Below are 12,904 nucleotides of genomic sequence, written 5' to 3' on the forward strand. Positions count from 1 at the left end.
AGGGGACCACAGTGCCCTGGAGCCAGTGGAAGTGGTGGGTGAATCTCCTGGGATCCCAGGGGACTGGTGGACACACCAGAATGTTCCATCCAGATCTAAAGTTGGCAATTCTAATCCAGGCAATTCTCCTCTTCCATAAAATGAAATGCATAATCCTTATTTCTTTGGGTTGTCGCTAGGATTAAATGAGCTGGCATGTGAAAACGTTTAACTCAGTTCTTGTCACCTGCTTGACACTCAATCAACATGAGTTGCTTGACATGGAGATGAGATATTCGAGGAGAAGAACTGTGGCTGTGGGTGGGCCCAGGATTCTACTGGGGTCAGAACTGGGCTGAGGGCAGGTGCCATTTAAGAGACTACCTGGTTGGGTATTTTGCACATCCGGCTGTCATCAGAATTGCCTAAGGAACTTCCACTCCCCTTATGCTGGGCAAACACCTGGCACCATCCTTTTAAGAGGAGCCCCCATTGTTCGTGAGCCCTACGCCCCATTCTTCTCACAGCCTCACCATACCTTCTCACCAGCCGATCCTTCACACTCTTCAGTGAAGGATGATTTCAGTTTCCCAAGAATTCCATGTGCATCCTCACCTGCATATTACCATTCGTAAATTACTGAAAGGGAGCCCCACAGAATTAGCTGGTGCATGCAAGTTCCTCCAGGAAGGACAGGCTCTCCTGGGCTCTGTCGCTGCTCCCCGGTTCTCCTGGACGTACACTTGGCTTCCCTGTGCACACAGCAGGCAGCATCTGTACCGCAGACAGGGCCACCAGCCTTGTACTTGTCTTGGTTCCAGTAGCGAGAATTTGTCCTGGGCTCCTATACAACTTTGGGTCGGTGTCTTGGGCCAGGGCTATCGCAACAGCCTGGGAACAGCTGCTAGGTGGAGTCACGCTCACAGAACAGTCTTTGTCTTTGGTGACTTGTTTGTTTCAAGACCTTGGGCGGGAGTCCATCTTGATGTTCGTCTCCCTCCCGGAGAACAAAAGCATCGGGCATTTGAAGGAACTGGAAGGAGTTGATTGTCTCCCAAAGAGTTCCCTTTCATCTTCACCTTTCGCTCTCACACCTGGTGCCCCCTCCCTTCAGCCTTAAAGTGCTCAAAAGGAAATAAAATCAAGCTAAGAGTTTTGTGCTTGCCGAGGCATCCAGCCTGGGAATGTTTTATTCGGCCATTAACTAGGAAGATCCCCGGATACCGCCAAACTTGCTGATGTGCTCCTACATGGTTAGATCGGTTCCTGTCAGACTTCGGCGTGAGTGGATCACCTAGGACAAGATGAGGGCCTGGTCTCCCTTGGCCTCACGGTCAGTATTCGAAAAACTCTGAGTTGCAAAGAGGCCAGCAGAAAATCCACTGTCCCCAGTTTCATCCTCTGGGTCTCCAGGTATTTCCTGGCAGTCACAGCTTCATTTCTCCTGGGAGCAAAACTCTGAGGAAAAACTCATCCATTTGCTCCTTCTGGCCAAAGTAAGGGGTCGAGGTGGGAGGGAGGTACGCAAGGAGAGGCAGGAGCATGCCCTGAAGCAATGCAAGGAGTAGGGGAAACTGGTCCACCACCATCTGCCACCCAGGCCTCCTGAGGGTCCCACTCATGGCCCAGGCAGAGCTTTTAGGAAGAGCCAGAGAGGACAGCTGGAGCTTGCAAGAAGCGCTCCCCAAAGAGACAGGAGTGAGTGAGGATGAGTCCCAACACGGAGGGCTCAAAATATGGGAGACAGGGCATGAGTGGGAGGGTGGAAGAGAGGCACGTCTGTGCACTCCCTATTAGCCAACATGTAGAAAAGCATGACAGAAAGCTGCTCCAAAAGTAAATAACGCTGCATCCTACACCCCAGATAAGTGGGCTCTGAATTTCCACCAAGGCTTGGCCTTCATGAACCTTGCTCGAGATCCTGGAATCAAAACCAAAAGACCCCCAAGGCCTGGAGCACGGGAGCTCTTTGCTTCTCGATGGTGGTGCCAGTGTATGGACCAACGCTTGTCTCTAGAATGGAACAGGGGCCAAGAGGCTGGAAAGGGGGTGTGCCCAGGGCACCAGGCTGCCGGGTTGTAGGAACAGGGCCACTGCGGCGTCAGGCAAGGTTGGGAATTAGGTGCTGGGAATGCTGGTTTCCTAGCACGCAGGTCTCCCAAGGAGTAACGAGGTCTCGCTCGCCTTGGGGCAGGGACAGGGGCTGGGAGGAATAGTGTCTCCCTGCCCAGCACCCCGTTAAGTCTAAGCTGTGCTCTCCCTCCCACAGGAGGCCGAGCTGGAACGCCTGGAACGGGAGTTTGCCATTCAGTCCCAGATAACGGAGGCTGCCCGCCGCCTAGCCAGTGACCCCAATGTCAGCAAAAAACTGAAGAAACAAAGGAAAACCTCTTATCTGAACGCACTGAAGAAGCTGCAGGAGATTGAAAATGCAATCAACGAGAACCGGGTCAAGTCTGGGAAGAAGCCCACCCAGAGGGCTTCGCTGATCATTGACGGTCAGTGCTGGGCCCTCTCCCCACTGCAGGCGGCCCCACTCCCCCAGCAGCCCTCCATCCCAGGAGGGGGCCGGGAGCCTGGCTCCCTGCATGACCTAGGCAAGCTAGTTAACCACTTGTGCCTCACTTTTTCCATCCATAAGATGAAGCTAATAAGGCCTGATACCAATGAGAGCAATAAAGTGCACTCAGGTCCACAGATGAGAGGGTTTATGGAAATTGAACTATCCTCATCACTTATTTATTGCCTCCCTGGGAGAACCTGCAGCCATGGGCCAAACACTACCCTCAGCCCTCACCATGCGCTGAGCCGAGTAACTGTGCCAGCCCGGGGCTCACCTGGGCTCTACCATTCTCACGGACCTGACCAGCCTCCCTAGGTCTGGAAGGAAAGGGGGGTGGCTGGGGCACACTGCAGGCCAGCACCCCTTGCCAGCCCCCTGTCCTCCTCAGTCTGACTCTGTCCCCTGGGGCTCCCATCCCAAAGCTGGAGCTGGGCACGGCTGGGCTGCCCCACTCTGACTGTCAGAGCCCTGAACTCCAGTCAGGAGGGGTTAAGAGTTTGGGTGATTATATTTGGTAAACACTAGAAGGAAATACCCCAAATCCACCAACAACCATCAAGTCCCCCGAACTGTTACAATCCTTTTTTTTCCCTAAATCAGAAAATTCTTTAAAATACGTATCAAGTATTCTTTCAGGGCTTATGCATGTTTAAAATATTTTTGCTCTAGGAAAACAGAAAGTAGAATAGAGGTTACCAGGGGCTGGGGAGGGGAGACTGAGACTTATTGCTTCATGGGGACAGGTTTCTGTTTTGGAAGATGAGAAAGTTCTGGACGTGGGTGTGATGGTTGCACAACAATGCGAATGTGCTTAATGCCACTGCACTGTACAGTTAAAAATGGTTAAAATAGTAAATGTTCTGTTATATATCTTTTACCATAATTTTGTTTATATATGTCTATATACACATATATGTGTGTGTGTCTATATATACATATACATATATATATATATATATATATATAAAAATCTACAGCCTAAAAAATATAGGCATACTGGGGAAGCAATGATATACTGGAGACTCCAAGATGCCAAAGTCAAGGCTCTCCGTCTCCTAGTTGTTTACAGTCCATCAATTAATACGAGTAAAGTGAATTCCTAGTTTAAAAAAGAAGGCACCATAAAAAAAATCCTCGGGGCCAGCCCTGGTGGCCTAGTGGTTAAGTTTAGCACACTGTGCTTCAGCGGCCTGGGTTTGGATCCTGGGTGTGGACCTATACCAGTTGTCAGCAGCCATGTTGTGGCAGCAACCCACATACAAATTAGAGAAAGACTGGCACAAGTGTTAGCTCAGGGCGAATCTTCTTCAGCACCAGAAAAAAAAATCCTTTTGCTCTAGGAAATCTGGAATATCCATCTTTCCCCATCTGGCCCTGTTGTCCTTGGCCAAGTCTTTGTCAGTTTTTCCCCCACTTCCTGACAGAGATGTGGACACCAGCCCTTCTCTGTCTGATGCTCTTTTGAGACCTCTGTCTGCCCTTCAAAGGCACTGGGGATCCCAGCTCTGCAGAAACATCCAGAATGGCCAACAGAGCTGAGTCTGGGAGGGGCACCATAGGGATAATGTCTTGCTGGTCGACCACAGAAGAGCAGGTTTTCCAGCCTGCCCAGTGAGGGCTGTTCTGTTAGGATTACCAACAGATGCCATTTTTCAGTCACTGTACCAACTGGTTTGTCATCCCATCCAAGCCTGCAGCCATTGTTTTGTAGCCACTCAAGAATAGACCTTCTCTATTTTGCTGCCTCGTGGAAATAACATTCTCCTCACACGAGCCCCACTTAAATTAGAGGCGTGAGGAATTTAGGTCTTCTTAGTTCCTTAGTGTGGTTTTCTTTTTCAAGAGATAAAAAACACAAAACTTAGAATCTGAAGACCTGGGACCTTTTGCCAGGAGAGCAGAGCAATCCCAGACATACCATTCCTCCCTAGACACGCCTCAGTTTCCCCAGCTGTTACAGATGGGAGATTGTCTACTGTCTCCCTCTGGGGAGTGTTCTCGTGGTGAATTGAATGGTGTCTATGAAAATAAGCTTTGGAGACACAGAAGCTGTGTTTAGCAGCTTAAACAAGCTTCTCTCTACTAATGACTTAAGAAGTTTATTGAGAAGCCATTTATTGCTGTATGAGCAAAGCTAAGCTCCTTACCCTAGTTTCGCATTTGTGGGATAAATAGCAGTTCGCTTCCTTTGGTTTAGTCGGGACATGCCCTGAGATTGGACTGGAACAATGATGTGGCTTAACCAGGCCAGGCAGCCTTTATGTTGGATATCCAGCTACTCAGCATTGCAGTGTCCTGTGAAACAAGAGCACAAATACACAAAGGCAGGGCCACATTGCAGTGTCGGGGTGAGGGGCATGAGGTAATGACCCACCACAGGGACAGTCAAAAGAAATGCCCAACAGCATTTTCATTGTATTTCATGGGTTCTTTCTGATTAGAAAGAGAAGGATATGGGATGGTGCTAAACATGCAATTTTAACAAGTAGCATTTTGGCCAAGGGATGTGCTAAACTCACAGACTTTCCCTTTTTGTCTTCTCAGATGGAAATATTGCCAGTGAAGACAGTTCCCTCTCAGATGCCCTTGTTCTAGAGGATGGTAGGTTGTCCGTGTCTTGCTTGAGAACTCGGAGCACAGATTAAACTGGGATTAAGCTGTGTGTAGTCTGGGACAGCCCAGTGGGAAGGCAAGAGCCAGTCCAAGATGGCAGCCGGATTCCTCACAAATCTCTCATTTCCCAGTGTCTCCTATTTGGTTGGGAGTGGGTGGGTGCTACATAGCCATGTCTATTGGAATTTTAGTATTTCCTGTGGCCCAGAGGTCAGATCTAAGGTGATATTCAGTGAGTGATGCTTCACATTTTTAGTTGCCAAAACCACGTTTTTAACTAAACAGAGAATCTGAACACCATGCGTAGTTTCCTTTTGAGTATTCATAATTTCTGGAAGAAAGAGGTGGACATTGATTTGGATCCCAAATCAAAGATTGAAACCTACTGGGAGAGCCTGGGAGCTTCAGGGACACAAGAAACTCTCTATACCTTCCTGAGAAATAGTGAAAATGAAGAGGAAGATGTCCCTTTGGATGCCTGGTCACGCCTTGAAAATCATCTTATTATTTCCCAGGGAACTCTAAAAACCTCATGATTATCAGGATATTTTCTTGGGAAATTCTTAGAGAAACACAACTGATCCCCCCCCTCACCCCCTAGCCCACCATCACACATTGGGAATGAAAGGATTCCAGACACGCAACCATCTCCGAGAAAGTTCCTGTGGCTGGTTAAACCAAAACTTGGGAGGCCGGGGTGTTAATGATATGGAAATATATTAAGTGGCAGTTAATTTTTTGCTCTTAGGGAACCCTCAGGCGGGTAGTGATAAGTGGCTATTCAGACAGAAAACATTAAAGGTCTACCCAAGTCATAGCCATAATGATAATTGCAAGAATAATAGTAATTGCTATTGATGTGGGGAACGGCTGGCGGGTTATTCACCCAGTTGTCTTGGCCCCTGGCGGGTTATTCACCCAGTTGTCTTGGCCCCGCTATGAGCAATCAGATGGTAGTATTTTTATCGTCAGCTTCATTGCATGGTGGGGAGGAGATGGGGCCACCGGGGAGCAGAAAGCTGTGTTTCGAATATCAGAGATCCAGCCCTGGTTTGGGCCTCTGTGGACTCCAGTCTCTCCAGGGGAGGCAACGAGAACGAGTCAGTGAGATTCCTCTGTAATAGAGGAGTTAGGGAGGTTTATGTAGTTGTTAGCGAATTTTGATGCATCGTTTGTAAGTACAGTTTCCTTCCCACGTTCCAGACCTGCAGCCTCTGCAGGGGCGTTAGGGCCTCACTGGGACCTCCCCCCCACAACTCCCATCGCAGGCTCCCTCCTTCTGGGAACTCTTTCCTTTGCTGATTTGAGTACTAAAAGAGGAGTGGAAGCCTAGCGTGTGTCCAGGGTTCAAGGATGGGGGATTGAGAAGTAGGCTTGGAAGACAATACTAGATGGAGATGGAAAGGTCATGGGGCTTCTGAGGTTTGCTTCTGTGTATTTTTCCCCTCCAACTCCCACCTCTGCCTCTCTGCCTTCAGGAGGAACAGTGCATTTTTCCTGCCTCTGTCTGCTCAAGGCCGCCCTCCCCCAGGTTCTCCACACTGGATGTCTTCCTTCCTTAACCCCTCCCCAGCCCCTCTCCCAGCCTTGCCCACTTTTGACCCCTGCCAGATGACTGGTTCTTAAACAGGATTTCCATCCTGACACATCCATGCTTAAGTTGCAGAGTTTTCCTGTGGCTTTCAGACCGAATCCTGACTCCTTAGCCTGGAATTGAAAGCCCCCTGTCAGCTGGGGCTCTTGCTTGTCCCAGTGTGCACAGTAGGTCTGCACTCCCTCTCCCCCTCTGCTCTGCCCCCCCAGGCACAGTCCCAGTTGGATGCAGCCCTGGGCTCTTCCCTTTGTCCGCCCCTCTGCCATCCACGCTGATTCCCCTCCCACCAGCCTCGCCTACTCTTCCCTCTTTGACTGACGGACTTCACTTCCTCTGAAAGTCCCCCGGCACCCTGAGGTGTTCGATCATCACTCCCCCGAAGGCAGGCACTAGTCTTCTTTCATATCTACTGTTTGTAGCTCGTCTCCTTCCCAGAGACCCTAAGGCAGTTGCAGAATGCAAATGTCACACAGGAACACGTTACAAGCCAATATAGACAGTCTGAAAAAGCAGAGACGGTAGATCGCTAGAGCCACCGGCAGGTAATTACACTCGACAGATAAACGTTCATTCATTTTTTCCAAAAAATATCTCTTGAGCACCTACTATGCATCAACGGTCATTCTAGGCCCTGAAGATGTAGCCGTGAACAAAACAGACAAAACCTGCTGGAGCTGAAACTCCCCTGAAGCAAATTAGACGCGGACCGTCTATTGAAGGAACACTGACAGTATAATAATGACTATATTTGGCTGTTGGGTGTGAAGCAATCATTTGTCGTTGGTGTTTAATGAAATTCAGCCTTGACTCCATTTGTAGATAATCAAAAGGGAAACTGCTCTTCCCTTTTAGTGCTGCTCCAAGGTTGGGCTTGGTTTGCTCTGGTTCGACTTGTCTTGACAACTGGGGAAGAGTCATGGGGCACCTTCAAAGGACGGATGCCTGTCTGGCCCCCAGAGGTTGATGTCGGGGCAGAGGTGGGCGGGGGTGTGTCTGGGGGCCGTGGGAAGGATGACCCTTGCTCAGTGCCTCTCTTTCCGTCTTTGTGCAGAAGACTCTCAGGTCACCAGCACACTGTCCCCCTTACAGTCCCCTCACAAGGGACTCCCTCCTCGGCCACCATCGCACAACAGGCCCCCTCCTCCCCAGTCCCTGGAGGGACTCCGGCAGATGCACTATCACCGCAACGACTATGACAAGTCCCCCATAAAGCCCAAAATGTGGAGTGAGTCCTCCTTAGATGAGCCTTACGAGAAGGTCAAGAAACGTTCCTCCCACGGTCATTCCAGGTGAGCGGGGTCGGGGAGGTCACTGAAAGAATCAAAGGCTGCCCCAAATAGCATCCACCAGTGGCAAAATCCCAATCAGCCTATTTCCTCCTTCCTGGGGTGGTCTTTCAACAGCACCGCGCGCACAGCGCCCTCTGCTGCTGACCCTGTCGAGGTGCAGATTTGTCATTCCAAGGGAAATTGGGTTTTTGGCTCACAGTCAGTGTGTTGGCAGATGGCTTTAATGTTAAATTCCACGGGAATTAATTAGGAAATCTTAGGTAGCCTTATTCCAGAATGGTAAGTCAGAGACCACTCGTAGGAATCCCAAAGTGGTTTCAAACCTTAAACCATCCTCCAGCAGAATTCTGGAGCCAAACAGCTGTAACCTTAGCTGGGCATTATCAGCTCGTTACTTGGCTGATGATGTAGAGAGGGTTTTTTGGAAGAGATTTTTGGTCTGCTTCTCTGTTTTTCTCATTTCCTTTCGTTACACCCCATAAAGCTGTAAGTGGGTGCCCAGACAGGTAAATATTTGTCTTTTGGAAAACAGACACTGTGGTTGAGGGCAAGGCCTTCACAGAACACTCACGCTACCTGTTCCAGAGAAGGTTGACGAGGGTCTTCATCTCACATGCCATGGGGGTCAGGGATGGGAAGCGCCACCCACTCCTGGGGGAAAGGGTGAGAACCAGAGTAGAGATCTGAGGGAGCGATCCTGGGCAAGCTTTCCTGCCATCAAGATTGATGTCCCAAGGCTTAGTCAGCAACCGGGGAACAGGTGCGGTTCTGCCTGGCAGTGACCAGCATGGCCTCCTCTGGTTTGCAGTGGCCACAAGCGTTTCCCCAGCACGGGGAGCTGCGCCGAAGCAGGCGGGGGAAGCAGCTCCCTGCAGAACAGCCCCATCCGCAGCCTGCCTCACTGGAACTCACAGTCCAGCATGCCGTCCACGCCAGACCTGCGGGTCCGGAGTCCCCACTACGTTCATTCCACGAGGTGAGTCCACTCCGCCTTTGGCCATCTCCCTCCCTAAACCAGACCTTCCTTTGTAAACTTTGGCAGTGCTGACTCCAACCCGGTCCAGATAATGGGTGAGCTAGAGTCAGGCCTGAACCAGTGAGGTAGGTTCTCCTTAAAATGAGGCAGAATAGAAAACTGAGCTGGTAGCAGTAAGCCCGTGTTAGTCAAGAGACCCTTCTATCCTACTGTCCATGCTCCATGGGCACTGGGAGTAAGCCAGAGAATCCTCTGGAGACAGAGGGCGTGGAAGGAGCTTTCCTAATCCAAATGCAGGCAGGAAAGGCCAGCCGGATTAGCCAGGAAGAGTGTTGGGACCAGAACGACCTTGTACTGCTGGGCTCATCTTTATTGGATAGTCCTCATATATCTTTCTACTGGGGCCTAAATTTATTCGGACTTTTTAATGCCTCAAGACGTAAATTCATTAAAGCGCAAAGGGAACAGGCAAAAGTGAGGCTCCCGTGAATCACACCTTAATTTTCTAACAAAAGGCAAAACCAAAGCCATCATTCCATTTTATCAAAAACTGAGCCCATAGGGACCGTGGCCCAAGGGACAGATGGTGTGATCTGCCATAAGTAGTGACCCATTTTATGTGGGATAAGGTTGAGCTCTCCAGGCAAGATTGCTTCCTTCCTTCCTTCATCCATGCATTCATTCATGCATTCTTCATTCATGCATTCATGCAACAAATATTATCAAGTGCCTATATGAACCAGGTACTATTCTAGGGGGTAGAGCAGTGAAGGAAACGGACCACACCCCTGCTCTCCTCAGATTTTAGTTGGGAGAGAGTCACAGTGAAAAAATATGTCAAGCAATGATAAGCACTAAGAATAACAATGAACAGGACAAGGGGCTAGAGAGAGAAGGGAGAGATCATCTTTTCAATGGGGGCATCAGAGAAGGCCTCTGTAGTAAGGTGACACCTGAGTAGACACCTGAGGATACTCAGGGGACAGCAAGGTCAGAGCCCTGGATGCAGGCCTGCGCTTGGCATATTCCCAGGAGGCCAGTATGGCCAGAACAGAGTGATGGAGAGGGTGGGACCAGAGAGGAAACTGAGAACTGAGTCATAGAGGGCCACATGGTGGGGACTTCACGTTCTATCTAGAAGGACAGTCAGAACTAGAATTCGCCTCTTCCTGGACTTGGCCAACCCGTTTACCTGTAGTCCTTGCATCTTGTCCCTAACATATTGCTGGATAGTCATAGTGTGGACCTGGATAAGCAGAATGGATGACACACAGTAGTGGCTTGGTAAGTATTGCATCCGTCATTTTTTAGTGTTTCCTGTACCACCAACCTTCCAATTTAAGGTCTTCATGGGCAATGGAAATCTGTTTATGTGGATTTTATACTGGTATTTAGTTGAACCATATGAAGGGCTTCTGCTGGACTGTTTTGTGACCTACAAAAATGGGCATGTTATCTAGTTTAGCATAATACTAGAATAGGGTTTCTCTTGGTTCTTTTTCTATCTATAGAATCCCTTTCCACCTTAAAAAAAAAAAAGCCCCTGGTTACTGGCATACATTTTTCAGAGAAGAACCCTCCTGTGGGTTGTCTTCAGTCCCCCCTCCCACTCGGAATCCAAAGTCACAGCGGAGGCCCGGCTCGCCTCCAGGGATCAGCAGCCCCCTCCTGCCCCGTCTGCACCTGGGAACAAAGGGGAGCATCTGGACGGCCAGGGCAACCCTGTCTAGGCTCTCAGTTTCCCAGGCGCGCATTTGCTGGAGGTTCCGGGCTGCGTGCGTTTTGCTCTTTCCCGAATGCGATGATTGCAGAGCCCCTCCCTCCTCCCAGACACCCCTCTCCTGGGCCCCCCAGACCCACCGAGCCATCTCCCCGCAGGTCAGTGGACCTCAGCCCCACGCGACTGCACAGCCTCGCCCTGCACTTTCGGCACCGGAGCTCCAGCCTGGAGTCCCAGGGCAAGCTCCTGGGCTCGGAGAACGACACGGGGAGCCCCGACTTCTACACCCCACGGACTCGTAGCAGCAACGGCTCCGACCCCATGGACGACTGTTCCTCCTGCACCAGCCACTCGAGCTCGGAGCACTACTACCCGGCGCAGATGAACGCCAACTACTCCACGCTGGCCGAGGACTCGCCGTCGAAGGCGCGCGCGCGGCAGCGGCAGCGACAGCGCGCGGCGGGCGCGCTGGGCGCGGCGAACTCGGGCAGCATGCCCAACCTGGCGGCGCGCGGCGGCGGCGCGCACGGCGTCTACCTGCACAGCCAGAGCCAGCCGAGCTCGCAGTACCGCATCAAGGAGTACCCGCTGTACATCGAGGGCAGCGCCACGCCCGTGGTGGTGCGCAGCCTGGAGAGCGACCAGGAGGGCCACTACAGCGTCAAGGCGCAGTTCAAGACCTCCAACTCGTACACGGCGGGCGGCCTGTTCAGGGAGAGCTGGCGCGGCGGCGACGAGGGCGACGCGGGCCGCCTGACGCCGTCGCGCTCGCAGATCCTGCGGACTCCATCTCTGGGCCGCGAGGGCGCCCACGACAAGGGCGCGGGGCGCGCGGCCGTCTCGGACGAGCTGCGCCAGTGGTATCAGCGCTCCACAGCCTCCCACAAGGAGCGCAGCCGCCTGTCGCACACCAGCTCCACCTCCTCGGACAGCGGCTCCCAGTACAGCACCTCCTCCCAGAGCACCTTCGTGGCGCACAGCAGGGTCACCAGGATGCCCCAGATGTGCAAGGCCACGTCAGGTGAGAGTGGGGACGGGGGAGCAGCCCTGCGCGCACGTGGTCCAGCCTGAGTGTGAACTGTTGACCGATTTCAAGGGCTTCCAGATTTTCTTAGAGCTTGCAGTGACAAAGAGAACGTTAATTCTAGAAACCTAGCTGCCAGATGTGTGAGACTTGACGTCTTCCGACCCTCCTCCTTCACCCCCTCCCATTCTAGCCCCGATTTTGCTGAGTGACAAAGATCGGGGGGCAGGGGTGCGATTCCGTGTGGGCTGGGCCATTACAGCTTCCTTAGTAGCGGTGCAAACCATCCCTCCAGCCACCTCTCCTTCTAAGGACAGATGTCAAAGGCATTATGTGAAGTCATGTCTCAGGGTTTGTCCAGTCAAAGGTGCACCTTCCCTGGCGGACAGTGAGATGCTATTACATTAGACTCCTAAGTGGCACCCTTACAGAGGAAAGCTTGCTTTGGGCACGGACTTGGGTCATGCAGCCCTGAGATCTGGCCGGCGTCTCCCCAGGTGGAGGCAGACTGGCTACGAAGGGAGTGGCCGAGCTGAGCGTTTGACCTCACCTGTGACTGGGAACTCCTGACTGCTCCTTGCCTTCCCATTTTAATGATATTGGGATGCAACCAAAGTAATCTTCATAAAGTGCTTTCAATACGTTGATACTACATCTTAAAATTTTCATAATTAAGGGGTGCCTTGTAGTCTTGTACTCAGAGCACTGAGCAGTACTGAATCAGTAAAAAATGGAAGAAACCGTCCTTTCCCTTAAGATGTTACATTCCCTTCCCACTCCCTCTCCAAGGAATAATGAGGATGATGCTATCCAGCGATTGTTCAGCAGTCACTAGCGTATATGAACTCCTGGACACACTCGTAGCATCATAAAGAGAGGGGAGACTCGTGCAGGGATAAGACACTGTAGCCCATTGACTGTAAGAAAAGTGGGGGAGGATTTCGAGACATGATAAAAATGATTTAGAAAGTATAAGAATAAAAGGAGAGTCAGCAGCAGATGGAAGGAACTCCACGTCAGGATGTGACTTGTGCCTGGAAAGAGGCTTAAGTCAGGGCAAAGATCAGGGGAGAGAGGGCGATCTTACAGAAGAAAAGGTGGGGTTCATTTCTGGGGAGCTGAAGGAGACGCCTGGGGACTGGAGAG

General features: G+C 51.2%; 1 protein-coding gene across 12 annotated transcripts in view; it reads left to right on the top strand.

Moving 5' to 3' along the window:
* Nucleotides 1-12,904, top strand: part of FRMD4A (FERM domain containing 4A) — a 584,597-nt gene that overhangs the window by 547,899 nt on the left and 23,794 nt on the right. For all 12 annotated transcript variants that reach the window (XM_070500878.1, XM_070500880.1, XM_070500879.1 and 9 more), the window contains 5 exons: nt 2,249-2,477; nt 5,087-5,143; nt 7,801-8,038; nt 8,847-9,014; nt 10,893-11,755. In XM_070500878.1, the coding sequence (XP_070356979.1) occupies nt 2,249-2,477; nt 5,087-5,143; nt 7,801-8,038; nt 8,847-9,014; nt 10,893-11,755 (1,555 nt within the window). The remainder of the gene's footprint in view (nt 1-2,248; nt 2,478-5,086; nt 5,144-7,800; nt 8,039-8,846; nt 9,015-10,892; nt 11,756-12,904) is intronic.

Source organism: Equus asinus, chromosome 29 (genome assembly GCF_041296235.1).
Source record: "Equus asinus isolate D_3611 breed Donkey chromosome 29, EquAss-T2T_v2, whole genome shotgun sequence".
In the NCBI taxonomy this organism is placed as follows: Eukaryota; Metazoa; Chordata; class Mammalia; order Perissodactyla; family Equidae; genus Equus; species Equus asinus.